This window comes from Oryx dammah, unplaced genomic scaffold (assembly GCF_014754425.2).
Source record: "Oryx dammah isolate SB20612 unplaced genomic scaffold, SCBI_Odam_1.1 HiC_scaffold_26, whole genome shotgun sequence".
Classification (NCBI taxonomy): Eukaryota; Metazoa; Chordata; class Mammalia; order Artiodactyla; family Bovidae; genus Oryx; species Oryx dammah.
In genome coordinates, this window is record NW_024070210.1 from 48,029,295 (window position 1) to 48,057,053 (window position 27,759).

Consider the following 27,759-nt stretch of genomic DNA (forward strand, 5'->3'; position numbering starts at 1 on the left):
GGAGAAGACTCTTGAGAGTTCCACAGACAGCAAGGAGATGGAACCAGTCAATCCTAAAGGAAATCAATTTGGCCACCTGATGCAAAGAGCCAACTCACTGGAAAAAGATCCTGATGGTTGGAAAGATTGAGGGTAGGAGGAGAAGGGGGTGACAGAGGATGAGATGGTTGGATGGTATCATCAACTCAATGGACATGAGTCTGAGCAAACTCTGGGAGATAGTGAAGGACAGGGAATTCTGGCGTGCTGCAGTTCATGGGGTCACAAAGAGTCAGACAGGACTGGGTGACTGAACAACAAATACTATTTAAATAACTCAACTTTCTGGTATCAACCATGACATTGATACAAGTTTCAGTAAAATAAAAAATGGTATTACTTTACTAAACCATAACATAAGAGTATTATTTATAATTTGAAAATCATGTTGGACAATATTAAAACAATGAGAAATTATCCCAATTTAAGGTTTAGGGAAAATTCTGTGTTCCTAAAAACTGTGCTCATTTTCACTCTCCCAAAATGGCTCAAAGACTTTAATGACCTAGTAATAGTCTGCAGCAAAGGGTATTTTTCAAGTCTTATCTTACTGAAACTGTTTATTGCATCTAATCTTGTTTCATAAACTCTTTGAAACTTCACCCTTGGCTTCTGTGCTTGTACATCCTCCTGGTTTTCCACCTACGTTCCTGACAACTGCTTCTGTCTCTGGTGGTTGCCCATGTTTCTTGCACTGCACACCCATCCTGGTCAAAAGTACCCACAACTGGGGCTCCACCTAAGTTCTGGTGATGCTCAACTCAGCATCTTTAGGCCATGTCTCTCCTGACTCCAATCACTCTCTTGGACCACACAGGTATCTCACAGACACCAAAAATGAACTTATTGAAAGCCAAACTCATACTCTTGCTCCATTTGTTAGCTCCTCCTCCTGTGATCTATCTCAGTTGGTGACATGACCATTCACCAAGTCACCTGAAATAGAAATATCAACATCACTCTGAACTTTTCCCTCTCTTCTCCCTTATTCCCCACATCTAACAAGCACCGCTGACTTTTAACCCTAACAATAACCTAAACTCTGTCTTCCCTTTATCCCTTTACTGGTGCTCTAGTCCAGGCCCTTAGGAGCGCTCACTGCGCTACTGTCACAGCCTCCGTCCCTGTTCACCTGACGCTGTTCTCACAGACTCTGGGGTAATCAGTGTAAAACACAAACTGGCCAGTCCAGTCCCCTGCAGCTCCTCATCATTCACAGGTTAAGTTCCTTAAAATGGCATGTGGTATATAAGATGTCTTTCTTTTTTTTTTTTTTTTTTTTTTGAGTGGATCCTGTCCACATCTCCAATTCTATTTCTGAGCATCATTTCCTTGAAATCCGTCCTCTAGCAACACCAAACAGCTTATTATTGCACACATAATATGCTATTACTTACTGTTGCACCTTACTGGACTAATCCTCTTCCTCATCTAACTAAACTCTAGTTTTCCTTTAAAATTTAAGCTTTGGCATCACTTCCACAAGTTATTTCTCCCTAAGTACCTTCCACCCTTCCACCTCACACTTGGAGATGCACACGTAAGTATTCAGAGGCAAAATTTTATGATGCCTGCAACTTATATTTTTACAGAGAGTGAGGATGAAGCAACTGTGGCAAAATTTTAATAAACAGCTAAGAATCTAAGTGAAAGGTATTCAGGTATTCACTATACTACCTTGCCACTTTTCTACAGATTTAAACTTTTTCAATATAAACTTAGAAAAAATAATATTACATATGCAATTCTATCAAAAATACACTCTACTACTGTACAATCATAGTATTCTAAAAATTATTTATTTATTAATTCCTTTCCCACACTAACCTATCACTGAGGTCAGGGGTTGTTCTTGTAATTAAATTGTGGCATTCTTAGGATCTAACAACAGAGCAGGCTTTCAATGAATATTTGTTGAAGCAAAGAATGACGATGTCAAGTCAGAAATAAGTCTAAACACAGAATTCTCAAGAAGCCAGTAAGTGATTTAGTGTCTACAATATGCCAAGCATTTTCTTGAATGTTCTGGCAGTGGAAGGGAATATAAGTCAAGGTCACTGAAAGATCCCATTACCTAGGACTGGACTGAAATAATAAGGGAAGACAAATATAATTGGAAGAGGTGTTGAGAAATAAAACGAAGATAGCTAGGATTATACAGAGAAGTGAAGTTAAAAGAAGTTAGAAACTAAGTCCTCAAAGATCAGGTGTATAGTTTCTGAGCTAAGGAAAGATTCTTCAAGCCTCCATATCCTTTTCATTTCCTGCAGAACAGTAGGCTGAGTAAATATAGATGGTCTCTATTAAAAACACACTGAAATGTTGTACAAAACATATTCAAAACAACATCACCACCACTAACAAAATTTTAAGGGCAAGGACAGAATAGTAAACTTTGGCCTGATGCAATGACAGTCAGCTATAGGCATTACAGGCTTCTAGGAAGAAGTGGTTTTGTTCCATCACAGCATTACTAACTAAGAACTGAGGCTGAAATCTCTAAAACAGTGGAAGAGTCAGTAGAAATACTCAACCACCAGTAAGTTTAGCAACAAGGAGGCTTTATTCTAGATGAGAAGAAATGATTTCCATGACAAACATAAACGCCTGGACTTTACCACACACTTGTGTAGATTACAAAATTATACAAATAATGTAGAGCAGCGAAAAAGTAATCCCCAATTGCTCCATGACCAGTAAAACTGCAGAGCACCAAACAAAAGCAAACACTTCCATAATATCAGATATATTAAGCCCTAGTGAAGATGAGCTCATACTAAAAGATTACAAGTCACGTAAGGAAACAAGCTGCCCTAAGGAAAATCACCAGACAGAAAACAAGGAATTTGGCACCTCAAGCACTTTGATTAACAGTAAAGTTGAAGAAAACTGCAAGATAAGGATTTTAAATGTTTAAAGACATGAAAGAAAAGGCAAAAATAAAACACATAAAGAAAAAAACATAATGATTTGCAAAACCAAAGATGGGTAAATAGAACCTAAAGGACACATGGGATACCACTAAGCCAATCAGCATATTCATTGTGGGAGTTCTAGAAGTAAAAGAGAGAGAGAATGGGGCACAAAGACTATCTGAGGACATAATAGCTGAAAAATTTACAAATTTGATGAAAGCCCAAGAAGTTCTATGAACTCCAAGAGAATAAATTAAGAAAAATAGGCACATAAATATAATCAAAATGTTGCAAGACAAAGGCAAACAGAAAATCTTGAAAGCAACAAGAGAGAAGAGACTGGTCATATACTTATTATTCCTCAATAAAATTAATGGTTAATTTCTCACCATAGACCACAGAGGCCAGAAGACAGTGGAATGACATAGTTAAAGTGACAGAAAACACTGTAAACCAAGAATTGTATATCCAATAAAACTATCCTTCAGAAACGAGACAGAAATTAAAACATTTGTAGATCAACGAAAGCTAAGGAAGCTCACTACCATGAGACTGGCCCTGTAAGAAATACTAAAAGAAATCCTTCATGTTGAAATAAAAGGATACTGCTGCTGCTGCTGCTGCTGCTAAGTCGCTTCAGTAGTGTCCAACTCTTTGTGACCCCATAGACGGCAGCCCACCAGGCTCCCCCGCCCCTGGGATTCTCCTGGCAAGAACACTAGAGTGGGTTGCCATTTCCTCCTCCAATGCATGAAAGAGAAAAGTGAAAATGAAGTCGCTCAGTCATGTCTGACTCTTTGAGACCCCATGGACTGCAACCTACCAGGCTCCTCCACCCACGGGATTCTCCAAGCAAAGAGTACTGGAGTGGGTTGCCATTGCCATCTCCAGAAAGGATACTACTAGTCAGTAACTCAAAGCTATATGAAGAAATAAAGATCTCCAGTAAATGTAACTAAATAGGAAAACATTAAAGTCAGAATTAATGTATTTTTGGTTTGTACCGCCACTTTTTATTTCCTACATAATTTAAAGAAAAACCATAGAAGAATTATAAATCTATTTTACTGGGGACATACCATAGAAAGATGCAATTTATCACAGTTTAATATAAAAGGCTAGACTCAGGGGACAAGCGTTTGATTCCTGGTCTGGGGAAATTCCACATGCCACGGGACAGCTAAGCCCATAGGCTACATCTATTGAAGCCCGTTTGCCTAGAGCCTGTGCTCCAAACAAGAGAAGCCACTGCAAGGAGAAGCCCACACAGTGCAATAAAGAGTAGCCCCCATTTGCTGCAACTAGAGAAAGGCCATGTGCAGCAATGAAGACCCAGCATAACCAAAAATAATAATAATAATACATAAATATATACATTATTTTTTAAAGGCTAGACTGAGCTGCATAGGAGCAGAGTTATACATGCTACTGAAGTTAGGTTGGCATCAATTCAAACTAGATAGTTATAAATTTAGAATGTTAAATATAATCCCTATGGTAACCACAAAGAAATATCTAAAAAATACACACAAAAAGAAATGAGAAGAGAGTCAAATGGTTCATCATAAAAAAATACAGTAGTGGAGAAAATGAGAGACAAAAAGAAACACACAGGACATATAAAAATAATATAAAAATGGCAGAAATCCTTCTTTATCAGGAATTACATTAAATATAAGTGGGTTAAACTCTTCATCAAAAGGCAGAAGTTGGTGAAATGGATTAAAAAATGATTTATTAATTATATGCTATCTTCAAGAGAGTCATTTTATATCCAAGAAACAAACAGGTTGAAAGTGAAAGAATGGAAAAAGGTATCCCATGTTAATGGTGACTAGGGAGAGCTGAGGGGCTAGACTAGTATCAGACAAAATAGACTCAAGTCAAAAACTGTTATAAGAGACAAGAGAGGACATTAAATACAACTAAACAGGTCAATTCATCAAGAAAATAGAACAATTATAAACACATGTACACCAAACAACAGAGTCCCAAAATACATGAAGCAAACACTGACAAAATTGAAGGAAAAAATAGATAGTTCTATGATAATAGAGACTTCAATATAAGACATTCAATAATGAACAGAACATCTAGACAGAGGATCAACAGGGAAATAGTGGATTTAAAGAACACTATAAACCAATTAGATCTAATAAGACATATAAAGACACTCCAACCAAAAGAGCTGCTGCTGCTGCTAAGTCACTTCAGTCGTGTCCGACTCTGTATGACCCCAACGACGGCAGTCCACCAGGCTCCTCCATCCCTGGACTTCTGCAGGCAAAAAATGCTGGAGTGGGTTGCCATTTCCTTCTCCAATGCATGTATGCATGCTAAGTCACTTCAGTCATGTCCAACTCTGTGCGACCCTATGGACAGCAGCCCTCCAGGCTTCTCTGTCTACAGGATTCTCTAGGCAAGAATACTGCAGTGGGTTGCCATTTCCTTCTCCAATGACCAAAAGAGCAGAACATACATTTTCCTCAAATATACAAGGAACGTTCTCCAGGACAGACCATATGCTGGGCCATGAAACAAATCTCAATAGATTTTAAGTATTAAGCTTATACAAAATATTTTCTCCAATCACAATGGAATGAAACTAGAAGTAAAAGCACAGAAGGAAAACTAGAAGACACATATATGTAGAAATTAAACAATACACTCTTAACCAATGGGTCAAGGAAAAATCACCAAAATAAAAATTTGAAAATATTTTGAGACAAATAAAAATAAAACATACCAAAACTCATGGGGGTTTTGATGAAAATAGTACTCAGAGGGAGATTTTATATATATATAAATATATATATATATCAGTAAATGTGTACATTTAATAAAAAAGAAAGATCTCAAAATAATAATCTAAACTATACCTTGAGGAAATAGGAAAAAAGTAAATAGTAAATCTAAACTAGCATAAAGAGGAAACAAATATTGAAGGAGAAATATAAGAAATAGAGGGTAGGAAAATATAAACATTTTAATGTAAATATATAAGCACTTTATATATATATATTTACATTAGACTCTGAATAGCAGGTTAAGAAAATACTCTTCCATAATGCATGTGAGATAAGTTTCAAAAGAGGTTAACAAAACCAAGATTTGCAAGAGCAGAAGGAAACATTCACTAAGGTATCATTTTCCTAGCTGAATATTATTTCTACAACTCCTACCTAAGAAATCAAAACCTAAGGTCATTGGGAACCTAGCCTCTTTCAGAAAATACACTCAAGAAACTACACTAAGACCTGCTGCTGCTGCTGCTGCTGCTAAGTTGCTTCAGTCGTGTCCGACTCTGTGTGACCCCATAGACGGCAGCCCAACAGGCTCCCCCATCCCTGGGATTCTCCAGACAAGAACACCGGAGTGGGTTGTCATTTCCTTCTTCAATGCATGAAAGTGAAAAGTGAAAGTGAAGTCGCTCAGTCGTGTCCAACTCTTCACGACCCCATGGACTGCAGTCTACCAGGCTCCTCCATCCATGGGATTTTCCAGGCAAGAGTACTGGAGTGGGGTGCCATCACCTTCTCTGCTAAGACCTGCTGCTGCTGCTGCTGCTAAGTTGCTTCAGTCATGTCTGACTCTGTGCAACCCCACAGATGGCAGCCCACCAGGCTCCCCCGTCCCTGGGATCCTCCAGGAAAGAGTACTGGAGTGAGTTGCCATTTCCTTCTCTGCTAAGAGCTTCTACCACCATCAAATTCCGACACAAAACACAAATACCTGATTTACATGATAGGTGATATTCTCCACTTGGTAAGGGTTATAAGACTTCTGACAAGTTCTGCAAAATTGCTTGAAGTAAACCTTGTAAGAACCCTGTAGATACCACATATAAGCACTTTCCCATAATATGCTGCAGTCCTTGCAGTAGTAATAGCCATATTTCTGTTTTGATAATTGGAAGGAGAACTTATTCAACACAGAAGTTCTAGCCAGAGCAATTAGATAATAAAAAGATATAAAAGTCATACAATGGAGAAAAATAAGTAAAACTATATCATTCACAGATGACATGATTATATATAATTTCAAAGAATCTGTAAGCAAACTACTAAAGCTAATAAATGAATTCAGAAGAGTTTCAGGGTACAAGATGACACATATAAAGCCATTGTGTGTATATACACTCATAATAAACTATTTCATTTACAAGAGCATATAAAAGAATAAAATAGTGAGAAATAAACTTCACCAAAAGATGAAATATTTGTACACTGAAAACTGTAAAACATTGCAGGAAAAAAATAAAGACTAAAATAAATGGAAAGATACACTGCTTATGAACTAGAAGACTTAATATTAAGGTATCAATACTACCCAAAGCCATCTATAGATTTAATGTAATCCATATCAAAATTCCACATTCTTTTATTTAGAAATGGAAAAGCCAATCCTAAAATTCATATGGAATTATAAAGAGCCATGAATAGACAAAACAGTCTTAGGACAAGAACAACAAAGTTGAATGACTCACATTTCCTGACTTAAAAACTTTGCAAAGCTACAATAATCAAAATAGCATGGTTCTATAAAGGCAGAGATATAGGCCAATAAAATAGAATTGAGAGTTTAGAAACAAACCCTAAATATCTATGGCAAATTGATTTCAACAAGTATGCCAAGTTCATTCAAGAGGGAATCAACAGTATCTTCAACAAGTGGTGCCAGAACAACTGGATTTCCAAACGCAAAAGTGTGAAGCTGGACTCCTACCACTGGATTCGGTAGTGATAACATCAAAAGCACAAGCAACAAAAGAAAAAAAATCAACTGGACCTCATCAAAATTATAAACTTTTGAGCATCAAAGGATATTAACAAGAAAGTGAAATGACAAAAACACAGAACTGGAGAAAATACTGTGAATCAGACAATTTATAAGGGTTAATGTCCAAGATACATAAAGAACTCCTATAACTCAACAACAGAAAGATCAATAACCCAATTTTTTTAAATGAGCAAAGAATTTGAAAAGATATTTCTTCAAAGAAAATATACAAATAGCCAATAAGCACATAAAAGATGTTTGGTGTCTCCTCAAAAGGTTAAACGTAGAATTTTTAGATGACCTAGCAATTTCACTGTTAGGTACGTGCCCAAAAGAATTGAAAAGAGGGATGCAAAAAACAATTACTTATGTGCTAATGTCCACTGCAGAATTATTCAAGATTGCCTAAAGATATAAATAATCCAGTGACCATCAGCAGATGGCTAAATAAATAAAACGTGGTATGTCACACAACAGAATCTTAAACAGTCCCCCGAAAGGAATGAAGTACTGATGCATGCTAATACATGGAGGAACCCTGAAAATATATGCTTAGTGAAAGAAGCAAGACACAAAAGTCCACATACTGTATGATCCTATTTTTATAACATATCCAGAAGAGGCAAATCTGTAGATACAGAAACAGGATTAGTTGTTTCACTGATAGGGGAGGGGAGAATTGGGAGGTGTGGATTTTCTTTCTGGATATAATCTAGAATTTGATAGTGGTGATAGATGCTCAAACACCTACTGACTTGTACTCTTTAACAGGGTGAACTTTGTGGTATGTTAATTCTATCTCAATAAAAATCTTATTATAAAACCATTTCCATGCTAGATATAGATTATCACTATGTCTCTCTTCCTATAAGATAATAATGACACATGCTTGATCATTTATTTAAAATCCAACCTTTTGGGGAATTCCCTGGTGGCCCAGTAGCTACCACCAAGTCCAATCCTACACAGTTTAAGGAACTAAGATCCCACAAGCTGTGTGGCACTGGGGCCAATAAATGAAAGTAGTTTTCATTTAAGAAAAAAACAAAAAACCCTCAACCTTTTGATTACAAAAGTGTTTCAGTCCACTGGAGGTTATTCAAAGACACACTGAAAATCACTGCTTCAATCAAACTTCCATTTGGACAGCTGTATCAACAAACGCTGAGCCTCTATAAGGACAAGAGCTCAATATCCCTAAATAGAAGTTATCCACAAGAGAGAAGTTCCGTGAAGTGCCACAGGACTGATAAAAATATAAGCACATTTTATAAATGAAATAAAACTGATTTTATTTCAAATTAACCTATTCACTGCACCAACAAAAACAACACCTCATATAAGTACAGTAAAGGGTAAGCTGCACAATGATAAAATATTTTTAATATAAATATTAAGAAATTATCTTTAACTTCAGGCTCAGTTCCACTATCATTCACTTTTCTATATTCTGCACTTAATGAAATATATGTGAATACAGTAAGATACACTTCGACACAATACACAGGAGAAAGTATTTAAGTACTGTGAATTTAAGACTAGAATTAGCAAGCCTGAGCTCTGGTCTCAGATCTAGTAGCTGTGTCCTTGGACAAAGCAGTTACCTCCTTCCAGCTTTATATTTATTATTTGCAAAATGGAAATGTCTAAGACTACAACTTATGATCCTTACTCATGTTAGAGAAAGGCAGAATGATACTGCAAGTCAAATTAGGAAGCAAGGACTCACTACTGACTATAGGATAAGTTTCATGGGATCTTAAGGTTCTCTCTTTAAAATGTGCATAGCTAGTATCTAAACAAGTCTTTAAAAGTTTGGAGATCAGTGGAAAATAATAATGCATTTTCTATGTCTTTTATTTTATTCTCTAAAAATGTCATCCCCTTTTGAAAGTTGTCTAACAGGAAAAAAATCTTTGATCAGTCACTTTCTTTCTGTTCTGATAGAGAATGGCAGAGCAGAAACCATAAGCTCCTAGCACAGAACACAGGCAGAACACTCTGACATAAATTGCAGTGATGTTTTCTTAGATCTGTCTCCCAAAGCAAAGGAAACAAAAGCAAAAATAAACAAACGGGACCTGATTAAACCTAAAAGCTTCTGAGCAGCAAAGGAAACCACTGACGAAACGAAAAGACAACCTACTGAATGGGAGAAAATATTTGCAAATGATATGATCAATAAAGGTTAATATCCAAAATATATAAATAGCCCATACAACTTAATATAAAAAATACAAACAACCTGATTTTTAAAAGGACTAAATACCTGAATAGACATTTTTCCAAAGAAGACGTACAGATGGCCAACAGGCACATGAAAAGATGCTCGATATTGTTAATCATCAGAGAAATACAAATTAAAACCACAATGAGCTATCACCACCCACCTGTCAAAATGGCTATCATCAAAAACAACAAAAATAACAATGTTGGAGATGATGTGGAGAAAAGGGAACCTGTGCACACTGCTGGGGTAAATGTAAACTGGAAAACAGTAAGGTGGTTTCTCAAACAACTACAAACAGAACTACCATATGACCCAGCAATTCCATCCCTGGCATATATACATACATATATATATATATTTTAAAAACCCTCACAAAAACAAAGATATACAAATTCAAATAAGATACGCATACCCTAATGTTGATAGCAGCATTATTTACAAGATATGGCGGCAACCTAAGTGTCTGCCAACAGATGAATGGTCCAACTGGATATGTGGTATGCACACACACATGCAACGAAATTCTACTCATCCATAAAAAAGAATGAAATTTTGCCATTTGCAACAACAAAGATAGACTTGGAGAATATTTTGCTAAGTGAAATAAGTCAGAGAAAGACAAATATTGTATGATGTCACTTATACGTGGAATCTAAAAACTACGATAAACTAGTGACTATAATAAAAGGATATGATCTTATAGAGAATTAGTGATTACCAGTGGGTGGGTGGGGAGGGGGAAGCAGGGAGTGGTAAAATAGGGGTAAGAGATTAAGAGGTACAAACCACTAAGTGTAAAATAAACAATCTGCAAGATATATTGTAAACACAAGGAATAAAGCCAATATTTTAAAACTATAAATGGAGTATAACCTTTAAAACTTGTGAATCACTATGTTGTACACATACAACGTATATAATATTGTACATTAACTATTCATCAATTAGAAAAAAAAAAGAATGGCAGAGTCGATTCAAGTATGATAAGAAACTGATAACCTTTCTACTGACCAACTGTGAATCCACTTATATTTTCTCATTATTCCACCTGCTAAGCAGTAAAATTCTCTCCCTAAATATTAGAACTTCCGAGTTGACATTTGACAGATTCAAATTTCACAAAGTTTCTTCTGTCTGCATATTTTCTTTCAAGTATTATTAGTTCTAAAAATGTGGTAAATCATCCAGGTAAAGATACTAACAGGCTTTGAAGAAACATTACTCCATCATTAGGATAACTTTAATAATCCTTTTGGTGAAACTTTTGGTAACCTTACTGCTTTTCTGAAGCTGCCTCCTCAATTAAAACTATATTAAACTTATTACTAAGTCAGAGCATGAAAATACAGCTTTCTTAAACATATAAAAATGAATTCTTTTTAAGAAAATAGTGAACACTTTTAGCTGGTAAAATTATTCAAGAAAATTAGTGATCTCCCTTTTAAAAAGTACTACCAAAATGCAATATAACATCAAAGCATTTTTTCTTATTATCTGTCCAGTTTGAGGTCAATACTTTAATCAAAATTACTTTAAGTCCAATCATAGGGATTCAAGCTAATTCAATTTGAAAGCTGGGGGAAAAATTAAACCTTATCATTCTTAACAGGAATTGGTGGTCACAGCAGGAAGCCAGTATAATCTATTTCTATTAAAACACTAATAACACTAGCAAAACTCTTAAGATGAAATCAGTACTACTTTTTTCAAACACTGAGTCAATAAAGATTAGAATACACTATTAATTACTGGCAGAGCCAGACACATATTTGTAAAGTTATACCTCTCTTACACTATGTCAGCCTTCAAAGCAGCACAACTATTCTGAACTGTCCAATCTCAGGCAAGGTAATCTATTTTTCTAGACTCCTAAAAATAATACTAGTTCAAATGATCAATACTGGTTTAAGGCTTCCCCTCTCCAAAAGCACATCTTCCCAAGGTCTATGGCAAGAGTATGAATTCTTAAAAATAACAAATTAAACAACTGACAAGCTATTTTAATTTTTTCTCCATGACTTAAATTGTTCTCTTGCAATGTCATTGGACTCAGCCTTACAAAAACATAATCTCTTGGCCATTTACTTAGAACTATAATAACAGAATTACAAAACTAAGGGCACTGTGTTGCTCAGTATCCATCCCGCCTCCTTTTTCTCCCCAGATACCTATTTTTACAGATAAGACAAGTATCTGTCCAGGATCTGACAATGATCCAAATGATAAAGTGATTTGTCTAAAGTTGTGTAAGTCACCAACAATGGAGAAGGCATTAATGTTTGGCTCTTCTGCCTCTATCATTCTTCCTGCCTTCCCACCTCATCCCTCCCAGCAACTGAGTAAAAAACACAGCAGCACTAAGAGTATTTACCAGCTACTGGAAACTGTCAATTCCATCACCTCTTTATGAATGACTACAAGGACAGGAAAATAAGAACTCAACAAAATTAAAATTCTGCTTTGACCCAAATACTATTTTCCTCAAATATAATGAAAATGTGCATTCTTCTATTTTGAACTAATTAGTGATTTGTTCCACCCCAAGTACATTTTTGGCATAGAACACATGGTACCAAAAACATTTAACCACCCTTGCTCAGCACTAGAGCAACTTTAAAATATTCTGGTTCCTTCTTCATCTATCTCAATGTTCCCCCTTGAGTCATCAGTGGCTACTGGCCTCTACAGGTGATTAACTCCATGTAGCAATAATCATAACTTTTACTAGCATAAACAACCAAAACTGAGGCATACACAAAGAGTAATATCCTGCAGAAGATAAAAACTACGAAATCCCTGTCCACTGCTACTAAGTAATGTAAAACAAATATTTCATAATAGATGACCAACAAGTACCTACTGTACAGAAGATGGATTCTGCTCAATCTTACATGGCAGGCTGGATGAAAGGGAAGTCAGGGTGGGGGAGATGGATACATGTATATATATATGGTGGAGTGCTTTCACTGTTCACCTGAAACTATCACAACATTGTTAATCGCCTAACCCCAATACAAAATTAAAAGTTTTTTAAAAATAACATAAAACAAATATTTCAATAACAATCACTCAAAAATTTCCATGTGACTTTCTGTGTACTAGTTAAATATTGTATTGTCTAATTCTTTTCCTTTTAATAGCCCTTTGATACCCTCAGAAGATGCTACCATCTTTACATCATTATCTATAAAAGTTAAATTACTTCTGACCAAAATAAGTCTATGGTACCAGTGAATGAGCTGAAAAGACTTCTGTTAACAATTTACCCAATGAACCACCTACTACACAGCAAATGTTATTCTATGGTTGTTAATCTCATACAGTTTTATTTATCATCATGTTCAGTTCAGTTCAGTCGCTCAGTTGTGTGTGACTCTTTGCGACCCCATGGACTGCAGCACACCAGGCCTCCCTGTCCACCAACTCCCGGAGCCTACTAAAACCCATCTCCATCATGTCACTGATGCCATTCAACCATCTCATCCTCTGTTGTCCCCTTCTCCTCCTGCCTTCAATCTTTCCCAGCATCAGGGTCTTATCAAATGAGTCAGCTCTTCACATCAGGGGACCGAGTAGTGTAGTTTCAGCTTCAGCATCAGTCCTCCCAATGAATATTCAGGACTGATTTCCCATAGGATAGACTGGCTGGATCTCCTTGCAGTCCAAGGGACTCTCAAGAGTCTTCTCCAACACCACAGTTCAAAAGCATCAATTCTTTGGCGCTCAGCTTTCTTTATAGTCCAACTCTCACAACCATGCATGACTACCGGAAAAACCACTGCTTTGACTAGACGGACCTTTGCTGGTAAAGTAATGTCTCTGCTATTTAATATGCTGTCCGGGTTGGTCATAGCTTTTCTTCCAATGAGCAAGCGTCTTTTTATTTCATGGCTTGCAGTCACCATCTGCAGTGATTTTAGAGCCCAAGAAAATAAAGTCTCTCACTGTTTCCACTGTTTGTCCATCTATTTGCCATGATGTGATGGGACCAGATGCCATGATCTTAGTTTTCTGAAGGTTGAGTTTTAAGCCAACTTTTTCACTCTCCTCTTTCAAGAGGCTCTTTAGTTCTTCTTTGCTTTCTGCCATAACGGTGGTGTCATCTGTGTATCTGAGGTTATTGATATTCCTCCCAACAATCCTGATTCCACCTTGGGCTTCATCCAGCCTGGCATTTCACATGATGTACTCTGCATAGAAATAAGCAGGGTGACAATATACAGCCTTGACATACTCCTTTCCCAATTTGGAACCAGTCTGTTCCATGTTCAGTTCTAACTGTTGTTTCTTGACTTGCATACAGATTTCTCAAAAGGCAGGTCAGGTGGTCTGGTATTCCCATCTCTTTAGGAATTTTCCACAGTTTGTTGTGACCCACAGTGTTAGAGGTTTTGGCATCGACAATAAAGCAGATGTTTTTCTGGAACTCTCTTGCTTTTTTGATGATCCAGCAGACGTTGGTAATTTGATCTGGTTCCTCTGCCATTTCTAAATCCAACTTGAACATCTGGAAGTTCATGGTTTAGGTACTGTTGAAGCCTGGCTTGGAGAATTTTGCTAGCATATGAAATGAGTGCAATTGTGCAGTAGCTTGAACATTCTTTGGCACTGCCTTTTTTTGGGATTAGAATGAAAACTGACCTGTTCCAGTCCTCTGGCCACTGCTGAGTTGTCCAGATTTGCTGACATACTGAATGCAGCACTTTCACAGCATCATCTTTTAGGATTTGAAGTAGCTCACCTGGAATTCCATCACCTCCACTACCTTTGTTCATAATGATGATTCCTAAGGCCCACTTGACTTTACATTCCAGGATGTCTGGGTCTAGGTGAGTGATCATACCATTGTGCTTATCCAGGTCAAGAAGATCTGTTCTGTACAGTTCTGTGCATTCTTGCCACCTCTTCTTAGTATCTTCTGCTGCTGTTAGGTCCATACCATTTCTGTTCTTTAATGAGCCCATCTTTGCATGAAATGTTCCCTTGGTATCTCTAATTTTCTTGAAGAGATCTATAGTCTTTCCCATTCTATTGTTTTCCTCTATTTCTTTGTATTGATCACTGAGAAAGGTTTTCTTATCTCTCTTCGCTATTCTTTCAAACTCTGCATTCAGATGGGTATATCTTTCCTTTTCTCCTTTGCCTTTAGCTTCTCTTTTTTTCTCAGCTATTTGTAAGGCTTCCTCAGACAACCATTTTGCCTTTTTGCATTTCTTTTTCTTGGGGGTGGTCTTGATCCCTGCCTCCTGTACCATGTCATGGACCTCTGTCCCTAGTTCTTCAGGCACTCTGTGTATCAGATCTAGTCCCTTGAATCTATTTCTCACTTTTACTGTATAATTATAAGGGATTTGATTTAGGTCATACCTGAATGGTCTAGTGGTTTTCCCTACTTTCTTCAGTTTAAATCTGAATTTGGCAATAAGGAGTTCATGATCTGAGCCACAACTGGCTCCTGCTCTTGTTTTTGCTGACTGTATGGAGCTTTTCCATCTTTGGCTGCTAAGAATATAATCAATCTGATTTCAGTATTGACCATTTGGTCATGTACATGTGTAACATCTTCTCTTGGGTTGTTGGAAGAGGGTGCTTGCTATGACCAGTGTGTTCTCTTGGCAAAACTCTGTTAGCCTTTGACTTGCTTCACTTTGTATTCTAAGGCCAAATTACTCCATGTATCTCTTGACTTCCTACTTTTGCATTCCAATCCCCTATAAAGAAGAGGACATCTTTTTTGGATGTTAGTTCTAGAAGGTCTTGTAGGTCTTCATTTGAAAGTGAAAGTGGCTCAGTTATGTCCAACTCTGCGACCCCATGGACTGTCCATGGAATTCTCTAGGCCAGAATACTGGAGTGATAGCCTTTCCCTTCTCCAGGGGATCTTCCTGACCCAGGAATCGAACTGGGGTCTCCTGCACTGCAGGTGGATTCTTTACCAACTGAGCTATAGAACTGTTCAACTTCAGCTTCTTCAATATTACTGGTAGGGGCACAGACTTGGATCACTGTGATACTGAATGGTTTGCCTTGGAAACAAATGAGATTATTCTGTCGTTTTTGAGATTGCATCCAAGTACAGAATTTTGGACTCTTGTTGACTATGATGGCTACTCCATTTCTTCTAAGGGATTCTTGACCACAGTAGTAGATATAATGGTCATCTGAGTTAAATTCATCCATTCCAGTCCATTTTAGTTCACTGATATCTAAAATGTCAACATTCACTCTTGCCATCTCCTGTCTGACCACTTCCAATTTGCCTTGATTCATGGACCTATGCACTATTGCTCTTTACAGCACTGGACTTTACTTCCACCACCCGTTACAGCCACAACTGGGTGTTATTTTTGCTTTGGCTCTGTTTCTTCATTCTTTCTGGAGTTATTTTTCCACTCTTCTCCAGTAGCATATTGGGCACCTACCAACCTAGGGAGTTCATCTTTCAGTGTCCTATCTTTTTGCCTTTTCATATTGTTCCTGGGTTCTCAAGGCAAGAATACTGAAGTGGTTTGCCATTCCCTTCTCCAATGGACCACATTATAGTAGAACTCTCCACCATGACCCATCTGTCTTGGGTGGCCTTACAAGGCATGGCTCGTAGTTTCATTCAATTAGACAAGGCTGTGGTCCATGTGATCAGATTGGTTTTCTGTGATTGTGGTTTTCAGTCTGTCTGTCCTCTGATGGAGAAGGATAAGAGGCTTGTGGAAGCTTCCTAATGGGAGAGACTGATGGAGGGGGAAACTGGGTCTTGTTCTGATAGGCAGGGCCATGCTCAGTAAATCTTTAATCCAGTTTTCTGTTGATGGGTGGAGCTGTGTTCCCTCCCTATTATTTACCTGGGAACCAAACTATGGTGGAGGTAATGAAGAAAATGGCAACCTCCAAAAGGCCCCATGCTACACTCAGTGTCCTCAACCCTGCAGCAGGCCACCGCTGACCCACACCTCTGCCAGAGACTCCTAGACACTCATGGGCAAGTCTGGGTCAGTCTCTGTGGGGTCATTGCTCCTTTCTCCTGGGTCCTGGTGCACACAAGGTTCCATTTGTGCCCTCTAAGAGTCTATTTCCCCTGTCCTGTGTAAATTCTGGCAATTCTGTGGTGGGGTTAATGGTGACCTCCTCCAAGAGGGCTTAAGCCATACCCAAGTCTGCTGCACCCAGAGCCCCTGCCTCTGTAGCAGTCCACTGCTAATCCATACCACCACAAGTGAAGTTGCTCAGTCATGCCTGACTCTTTATGACTCCATGGACAGTATCCTGCACCAAGCTCCTCCGTCCATGGGGTTTTCCAGGCAAGAGTACTAGAGTGGGTTGCCCTTTCCTTCTCCAGGGAATCTTCCTGACCCAGGGATCGAACCCAGGTCTCCCGCACTGTAGGCAGACATTTTACCATCTGAGCCACCAGGGAAGTCCCATACTGCCACAGGAGACACTCAAACACAGCTTCTGCCTCAGTCTCTGTGTTGTCTCTGGGTCTTGGCGCACAAAAGGTTTGTTCGAGCCCTCTGAGTGTCTCTGGCAGGTATGGGGTTTGATTCTAAACGTGATTTTGCCCCTCCTACCATCTTGCTAGGGTGTCTCCTCGAAGTTGCTCCAGTGCTGCGCAGCTGCCACTCCAGTGCCTATGGTCTTGCTGGGGCTTCTCTGCCTTGGAGGTAGGGGTATCTCCTCGTCCAAACTATGGTGGAGGTAATGAAGATAACGGCGACCTCCTTCCAAAGGTCCCTTGCACTCACTGCTGCACTCACAAAAGATGTTCTCTAACATTCTCTAACACTCACCACACATGGAGATTTCTCATCTCTTCAACTACAGTGTCCATCACATTAGGAAAAAAAAAAAAGTATTACATAAACATGACTAAATGAAATTTGTATTTACTCTTAGACTAGATATTTCCAAAAAAATATCTAAAATACTGAAATCAAAATGAATGAACCTACAGGAGGGTAAACTGTTAATAGCAGTTTTCAACATACTCTTGAGTGTGAAAAGGGATGAAAAGGAGTCTTCAATCAATAAATTTAACACTAACACCAAGAAAATTTGAATATCAAGTTAAGACAGAAACGGCTGAAAAAACTAATAACCAAGTATTACTTGGATTGAAGTTTGCCACTACTTTCAGAAACATCAGTGGCTCTCCACCAGCGGTGATTTTGCCTCCCAAAACACATTCTTTCATCAACACAGCTAGAAAACGGTGCCATTGGCATCTGGTGTCTAGAAGCTACACTACACATCCTATGTTATACAAGTCAGCATCTACAATGAAGAATTACCTAGCCCCAAATTTCAGCTGAACCAAGGCTGAGAAACCCTGAGAAATGTAATCGATTAACTCTCTCTATATATATATATTTGGTATATTGGTGGAATTGAAGATCCATTCTAAGTACTACTAAATCATATTCTCAGTAGTACTAAAAAGACTACCAAAAAAGGAGGGGGGGCATTTGGAGGGATTATCCCAAAGGAATATGATTTACTTAGAGAAAGATATCTATATAAAGCAACATCATTTTTTTTAATGTCACGTTGTTCCAAACAGGGATTTACTATAGTTTCATAAAGCAAAAATTTTAAAGAAAATTTTATTTCCATCAGTCCTAAAAATTAAGTCCAGCAAGGATACAAGTTTGAAACCAGGACCCTGAACAATGATTGCACTCCCCCATAGTTACTTGATTAATCTAGTCACTACACATACTAAAGCTGTAAAATACACACACACATACACACAGAAAAGCAAACACTCTAGAAACTAAAAAAAAATTTTTAATTCATACCTTCTGTTCAGTCTATAATAATTTGGCTTTAAAGCTCATCGAAAGCAGTTTCTGAGAACCAGAGGTTTTAAAAAAGAAAAAAATAAGAAATGTAAGTCAGGAAAGTATTTGTCAGATTAGTGTCAGAGACCTTTGTGAGGATGACGCCTTTATCCTCTGTAATACGTATCCCCAAAGCAGTTCACTTGGCTTCAGAATTACAGCCACTGAAGGTAAATTGGTACAGTTTTACCTTTTTGTACATCACTACTGTCCATTGTTGACTGTGAACTTCCTCTGTGCCAATTATCATGTTAGGGCAACTGTCGATTCTGCTTCAATGATTACAACCATATCTTCTTCCTCTCTTATGTACCAAGATATTTAGAAAATGATGAGTTTTTAAAGTGTTTTAATAAAGAGTCTGAACACCATAAACTGTCAGAAGTACTAAGATAGCCCTAACTGACAGGAAAAAGCTTATATTTGTGGTATAATTTTTAGAATTTTTCTTAAAACATCAATAATCAGATGATTGTAAAATGCAAGCATAATCCTCAGCAAAATGCTTGACTTAACATTATTGATTATTTTCACATTAATAGTAATTGCCAGTTTAAAAGCTGAAAGTAAATGACCTTAATTGAGCACCTCTGCCAATCAGAGAGAAAAAATCATGTCTCAAAATTGTAGTTAAGAATATAAGTTTTCAAAAAAAGTAACCTCAAATGCATTCGTTTATTAATTGAAATACTCATTCAACCTAACACAGCTGCTTAAGAGATTTGTTTTCTGCTATTCTTTTAAACTGCTCTGGACTTCATTAATAAGCCCAGCTGTTAAATTCAGGGGAAATGACAACAAATGCCCAGACAAACAAGTGCTGAGAGTGAGCGCCTTTCTTTAGAACAATCAGAGCTAGTTGACACAGCAGGGCCATACCAAATGCCCGTCAAAATTCCATTAAGAAGCTTGACAGAAATAAACAAACACATTTATACATCTTAAACCAAATTATAATTCTATCCCTCAGTGGACTCTGCTTCATTGAAAAATAAGAACTCCAACAACTTTGAAAAATAGTGAGATAGTATTACAGGTTTCTGAAAATGAGAAATGATCCTCAATAATCAAGTGCAAAGTGGGAAAAACTGGTTTCATTACCCAGATATTACAGGTACCTGATAAACCTTTTAGGCAGACAGATTTTAAGAACCAAGTGTTATTGTAAATAAGCCTGTAGAACTACATGTGCTTTTACTTCCCTGCCTTAACTTAGACGATTTTAGGATGGTCAGTTTTTAATTTAAACATGTACTTTTCAACCATACCACCCTCTCTTCTATTTAAAGATGATTTTTCTTGGATCCCAGAAAGCACCATCTGAACCTTATCTACAATGCTGGCAGATTAGTCTCTCTAAATATCTCAGTTTGTCTTATTTTTCCAAAATCAAACAACTTTTGCTTTTGTGCTAGCACTCTAGAGTTCGGACAAATAACTGTTAACAGCTTGATTTGGAGTGAACATGCACACAGGTAAGAGATGTTATCCTTTTCACAGCATCTACAAATCTCACTAAGTGTCAATGAAGCAAATTCTTGCCCATCTGGGGTCGAGGATGATGAATAAAATTCAAAATTTAGGCTAATAGGTTCATAGTTCTTATCTTTCTCTTTTTAATATACCACCCACCTTCTTTTCTTTCTAAAAAGATTTTTAATGTCTTGAATATGTTTTACCTTCACATTTCAAAGATCAGCTTTGAGTTATAATTTATGTATTACTCTTTAAAATAGAAACCACACTCATAGAACAGTTTTTCATTAATCTCACCAAAAAATGTCATTTCATCTGAACTTAAACTGAAATGATAAACATGTTATTCACTGAAAACAACCTACAGTCTTTTAAAGGAAAACAACTACTGCTGTTAGTTTTATGGATGCTAAAACTAATCTCAAAATTTGGAGGGGGGGGTGTGAAATCCATCATAAAGTTATAATAATTCCTATGGTCTTCCAGCTACAAATGCTCACTTAAAATTTATTTCACACCCAAGTGAACAGTCGTGAAAAACCCAGCAAATATAAGTCAGCTTTATGTCAGCTCTTTCCCTCCATCCTAAGACTTCAATTTCCACCTTTTATGGAAAGGAAATAAACAACCAGCTTCCTGTTCAATCACTAGCTTACTGCCAGTCTTTTACACATCACAGAACACAACCCGCCTCCTCCTTTACTTCTCTCAAATGTCTCTTATCTTAATTTAAACTTGTTGAAATATGAGACCGTTTTACCACACTAATGCTTTTCTATGAAATTTATCTTACTTACTTCAACATTTAGAATGTAAGAAATGTCAAAATGTCATAGATTATTTCTGACTCCTAAAATATTTAAATTATTTATAAAGTGAAGACTTAGCACCTATGAAAGTGAAAATTTGATCTGCCAAAAGTTAAAAATATTGAAATTTATAGGTAAAGGTTGAATCGCCTATTCTTACTATAGTATACAACTGGAAAAAGAGCCCTCCACATCACTCCCTTTTCTAATTACATGAAAATGTAAAATGGCTAAAATAGCTATCAATAAAAAGGATTAACTTAAAAAAAAACTAAATATTACTTTAACCCTATACTTTCCTTTAAAAATGGGATGCCTTAGAAAAGCTAAGTTAGACAAATTCTTTTGTGCTTGGATGAACAGGAAAGCAAAGCCTCCAGGCCTTAGGGGAGGAACCTTGTCCCCACAGCAGGCTCTGATGTGCCTGGGAGATAAGGCTCCACAGTGACACTTAAGGAAAGGCCTGTTCACATTTGAATTTCTGCATTCCTCAAGAACAATTCATGGCAATAACTAACTTTGCAGAAGAGCTACATGAAAGCTTCAACCAATGAATGAGGGTCATCTGCTCTTTATCACAAGGGTAAACCTCATCCTGGCCAGTTTCTAACCTTTTAACCCTGTGAATTCCTAATTTACACATGAATAATGGAATTCTTGCCTAGAGTGCAACTTTCAGCTTCTAGTTCCTAAGTTTAGAAACCAAGACTTTATTGCTTGTGTTAAAAATCTAAAACTCGCACTGATTAAAGTTTTAGATTTCCAGGTGCTATATTTATTACACTTCAGAACTAAATGATATGCTTGGCAACAAAACCCTTGACCAGAAAATAAAAAGAACATACTTGCACCCCGCTGCTATCAATAACTAGGAGAGAGCCAGCCTTCAGAAAAAAAAAAAAACAGAATGTCCACTTAATGCCTATTCTCTTCCTGTTTAATATGTATTACATCTTCACCCTGAACACAGGATAAAGTCATCCAAGCCTACAATGTCATTGGACACTGCTTCTCTGATATCAGAACTGACTTCGTAAATTTTAAATCTCTAAGAAATTTCATATTTTAAGGAAAAATCTAAACCCACTAGGCATATCTTACTTTAAATCTATAATAACTGAATGCACTTTCTGAGCAGAGTACCTCCTCCAAGTTAATAAGATGTGTGCATATGAAAAGTGTGGTTCCTATAACTAACATACTATAGTTGATATTTTAATAGCAAAGCAATGTTCTACATAGTTTAGCTAAAAAGGTTTTTTTGATACTTAAAATATCAAAACTACTTCACCACCAAATCCTTCAAAATATTTACATCTAATAAAATATTTGTCATTAATAATTTTTATAAAGATACAAAACCTAAGGCTACTCAAAAGCCAATACAAACCTTTGTTTCACTGTTACTAACATTGTTAGTTACTATTGTTAATACTATTGAGACTATTTATGAAACCTGAAAGCTCTGCATGTTTTCAAAGCATTTCTAAGTGTCCTAGAATTGTCAGGCTGCTAAGGAGGTCCTGATATCAAGTGGTCATGACAAATCTTTCAGAGCCATCAGTCCCCCTCCACCTTTCCATCCTGCCCCTTCTCCTCTCTGGCAAAGTAATACAAGTTACAGTTTTTGGACATTGAAAACGTAAGATTCCACAAACCCAAAAAGGTGAAAAAATATACAACTTTATGGAACAATTAGACAAAAATTAAATGAATAAAACATAGGCATAAAAAGCACACTATCTTGAAAACAATATGGCAGTGAAAAACCATTACTCAACAACAACAACAGCAACAATTGATGATTTAAGAAGGCAAGTTTATCAAACATTCTCTCAGGCTTATTAGAATTGAAAATTTCTCTACTTTCCTGACATATTTCAAAACAAAAAGATCTTCGCTTACAATTTATTTTCTACTATTAATTATTATTGCGCAAATAAATTACTAAAATGAAGGTAGCATAAATACGGACTGCTACAATAAAGTCACCTAGGAAACCCCAACCGATAGCTTTCTAAATTTCAACTTGTGGAGACCTTGAAGAAAGTATTTTCCTGAAGATTATGACTTTATCTCAAGAGCTCCCTCCTTCTAGTGTTCATCTTGTAAATGATCAATTTGTAGGTGTAGAGCAAAATCTATCTTTTGTGGATTAACAAAAACATGTGGATATGATGCCTGTAAAACTTAAGATACAGTTTTTAAGATACAGTTGTGTATTAAGATTTAAATTTTGTCTACTGTAATCTTGAGTGCTGAGTGTGGGATCACCTGAAGAGATGGAAAGCTTCAATGAAAACAAGGAGTTCTCTAACTATCTTAGGCCCACGTTTATACTCAACGGTTATCAGGGCAACCACCAAGCAGTGGGTCACTCGGACAAATGGTTGATCTGATGGGGTTGTTAATACAAAGGAAATCATTAGACAGCAAACTTTATGACAACTGAGAAAAAGTGGGCAGATCTGGTTTAAGTCCATTAGGCATAATATGGAAATGGCCTTAATCTCTTTCTCTCCCAGCAGGAAAAGCCTACGAATACTTCAAAGGCTTGAGAGTTACTGACCAGTGCCCTCTCTTTCAATTAAAAAGCAACATGGGTGATCTTAAAGCAGTCAGAGCACTGAAAGGTTGGGTTATATGGAAGATTTAGGGTTTAAGGACCATTTACAAAGCAGAAAACACTGTTTATGATTTTCAAAATTTAATTATTAATTTAAAAAATGAGATTTTAGAACAACCGTTGTTGTGTTGACTAAATTTTCACCAACTCTTTTCAGAGTTTGAAGTGCTTATTCATATAAAGTCACCTCTACAAGTTCTGGTGTTCTAAACGTAAATGTGACTTTTGTTCTCATTCATTCAAATTTATACATGCATATATATTTTCCCCTCAGATTTTTTGCAGGCCTTAGCATCAAGTACTATCTCCAGGAAAATTCCTAATGTATGATTTTTCAGGTTAGCATACTAATGAAAATCAAAAAATCATCAAAATGTAGCAGTGAAAAAACATCAAACAATCAAGAACTTAAGCACTTACTTGATAAAGTAAGATGAGCTTTTTGACTAAGAATGGCTCCATGTCTGTTCATGGCCAAGCACTGATAAAATCCTTCATCATACTGCTCTCCTCGCTTGCCTTCCACCTCAGTGATGTATAAAGAGCCGTTGGACAGAACCTGGATCCGCTTATTTTCAGACACTTTGGCTCCATTTTTCAACCAAGTGACCTTAATAGGAACTTCTCCATGAGCCTGGCAATCTAAAACGACTGGATCCTTTCTTGTAACAGTAATATCCTGTGGTTCTTTTATAAAAACCAGTTCGCTAAAGCACCATACTCCTACAAGGAGAAGGGGGGAAAGGCATATCCAGAATTACAGGTGTAAAATCATTTCTTAGCACACAATTGTAAAACACATATTCAGAGTGTAATGGGTCACAGTTTAACAAACCAGACTAGTTAACGGACAAACACCTTAATAAACCAATCTAAGTTTGCTGAAAGGGAGCAAACCTTTTCAGCAAATCAGATAAATCTTTTTACAACATCTTACACTAAAAGCCTAGGGAAGATTTCAGTAACTTTTCATCCCTTTTAAGAATTCTGTTCTCAAGTCCCATGCTAGAGTTTCAAAATCATCAGGAAAGCTCTTGAGCAAAAGCTGTTTGCTACTTTTACAAGCTTGTCAAAAAGATCTTGAACAGAGTAAGTCGTAAAAGTCTAATTTTACAAGAAATCATTAGCAAAACTCCAACTCTGTGAACAAGCAAGTTTATTTCCTTGTCCCTTGAAGAGTTTTTGAAACCCTTGGCACCTAGTCCTCTGGCAAGTGCATTTTATCTTTTGTGACAAATTACAAGTTTGCACTTTTATACCTGCTCTTTAACAGCAAAGGTTCTGTCTCTTCTTGAAAGAGAACCATTTACTTAATTTCTGCAGAGTATGGTAAGGTATTTAAAGGACAAACAGTTGATTCTGAAATGCTGGTAACTCTTGCTGCTTGTACTCAGTGGGTGATCGGATTAGGAACCTTCTATTTCTTTTTTTTTTTTTTTTTTTAAACTACCAACTGTGGGGGGGTGGGGGGGTGGGAAGTGTGACTAATTGGTCCTTACTGTCTAACAGGGAGAGGAGATTGCTTAATCAACAATACACATTTTTATCAGAGCAGAGGAAAGGCTTTATTCTAAGTATACACATCACCGCCAGAATAAAGCATCCGATGACCAAATAACATCCTGTCACCTCCTTCATTTAGCGCAAAGGTCAACTAAAGTCTTGCATATTGACTGGGGCCGAGTAGAGTATTAGCGCCCTAGAGCAGGGTCGGGGAGGGGCGGGGGGGAGTGCATTTCATATTCCTTCTGATTGTCTTCATTTCACAGTACCAATCCACGGACTGATCTGTTTCTCATCAAGGCAGGTCCTCCAAACCTCACACACCAGTCACGCTCCCACGCCCGGGCTGCTGACTTCTCCTAATGGATGCCCAGGGCGACAAGAGCGACCCTAACAGCCCCGTGCAGCGAGGACCACTCCGGAAGGCGCCCGTTGTGTTTCCGAGTCACATCTGACTTTGATCCTTTTCTCATGCTAAAAGAAAACTAACTCCTCCTGGAGAAGAGGGGTGTGGTTAGAACACCAAAGTCTGGGGTTTGTAACCTGTAAATAAATAAAAGAACCCATTCTTCTGAACACCTCTTCTCCCCGCCCACACCCCTCCACTTTACACTTCTTAACCGTTTGGGGATAAAGCAACACGGACGCGCAAAAAAAAAAAAAGGCCAAAAATTGGTTCATCCAAGTTTGCGCAAGGCTAACTAACCTGGAGTTCGGAGGGATCTTTACATTCGTGCACACCTCAGATCCTGCCCCCAAATACCTAGCTGTGAGAAGTAAATCCTACTTTGATACCTTCCTTCTCAGCTTCAGGACACTTCTTCCTCCCCTCCGGGGCACAAATGGGCCACAAAACTTCCACTCCTCTTCTCTTTCCAATGCCACCCTTCCCGTTTCCTCCTCATTCGATCCGGTTCCGGGAAAGTGGGAGCACTTAAGGGTCTGACCTGGAGGCTGAGTTCACCTAGTTTCTCCCCCGCCCTAAAATGTGAGGCAGCCCCCACTACAAACCCGGGAGCCGCGCGGAAACGCGGCGCCCCCCTGCGCGGCGAGGCTGCCACTAAGGAAACAATATAAATAAAGCCACGTGCGGCTGCCGCGGCCCAGGCAGACAGGCGGGCGGGCGGGCGCGCGGTGCCCGGGCTCGGCGCGGAGGCGAGGACACGGCCGGAGCGCGGACAATGGCACGAAGAGACAGGGGCGACAGTGGACAGCGGGCGTCGGCCCCCAGCGCGCGGCCGGGGGAGCGCAGCGAGGAGGGACGGGCGCTGCGAGAGGCGGCCACTGTCGCCCGCGCCCCGGCAGAGCCCGCGCGCACCTCGCGTTCCAGCGGCTCCCGACTGGCTGCACGGAGGGGGCAGAGGCCGGGGGTCAGTGCTCCCGCAGAGGACCCCGCCGCCTCCCAACGCACGCACCCCTTTGCCTCCTTCCCCAGCCCGCTCGCGCCCGCTCACTCCCCACCGCCGCAGAAGAAAGCGCGCCCACCTGGAACGCGGCCGAGGAGCGGCAGGAGCAGGAGCGCGCCGAGCAGCATCCCTGGCGGCCGCGGCCGGGCGAGGGGTCGCAGGGAAGGCGCCATTCAGCGGGGCTGCGCGGGCATGCTCCCCCGGCGTCCCTCAGCCGCTGTCCGCCTGCCAGCCCCCAACTCCGAGCCCTCTTCGCGCGGCGGCTGGACACACGCAGCGTGGGTTTCCCGCTCGGTACCGGCGTGGCGTGGCGCGGCGCGGCCGGTGTCTGCTCTCTGCGGGAGCGGCGAGGCCGGCGCAAGGACACCCGCTCGCGGGAGGCGGGGGGGCCCGAGCGTCCGGCCCGGGGGCGGAGTGAGGCGACGGCTGGAGGGGGCGGGGGCGGTGGAGTGGACAGCGCCGCTGCTGCTGGCCTGGGGACTACTTTCTACATCTGGCCCCTGGTCTGAGGACCGCGAGGTCGGAGCGTCCGCGGAGGGAGACGCTCGCTAGGAGGGGGCCCCGTGGCGGCCGGGTCGTGGCCCCGGGGGGAGGGGACGGGCCCCGCCGGACAATGCACCTGGGGGTCAAGCCCCGGCTGAGGGTCTCAGGCCCGCTCCCCCGCCCCCTCTGGCTTTCCCCACCACCGTCGAGGGCAGAGCCATAAAGGCCAAGCCTCCCGGCCGGGGCCAGGCCCAACCCAGGGCCCCTCTTTCCTCCGCAGACCACCCCCCTTCACTCCTGGGCTTGTTTAGGATTCGGGGAAGGAGGAGGCGGGGTGGCGGAGGGATGGTGTTGAGAGACGTGGAAAGGCCGGAGACTTCTCCCCTGATGGCCCCTGCCCATCCCCCACCATCCCTCACACGCCGAGGCCCTGCGGAGGGAAAACTATTTCCCATTTCAGAGATTTGTCAGCTCCACTGGAGGCATCTCCGGGAGATCAGCCCCCACATTTGGGGACGGTTCCTGTTCCCCCTGTCCCTATCAGAAGCAGCGCTGGCTTAAAAACATCTCTGAAAAGTGCCCTAAAATGAACAATTGCCCTAAAATGAACAGTTGCCGTTTGGGGAGATGTTTGATTATCTCTCAACTTAGTCAAGTTC

At 39.3% G+C, this 27,759-nt stretch overlaps 1 protein-coding gene across 1 annotated transcript in view; it reads right to left on the reverse strand.

Annotated features, from left to right (window-relative positions):
* PRTG (protogenin) overlaps nucleotides 1–24,444 on the reverse strand; it is a gene marked incomplete at its 5' end in the record, with an annotated part of 146,475 nt that extends 122,031 nt beyond the window's left edge. Inside the window, one exon of the mRNA XM_040226582.1 lies at nucleotides 24,129–24,444. Within this exon, the coding sequence (XP_040082516.1) occupies nucleotides 24,129–24,444 (316 nt within the window). The remainder of the gene's footprint in view (nucleotides 1–24,128) is intronic.
* Between the last annotated feature and the right edge of the window lie 3,315 nt (nucleotides 24,445–27,759).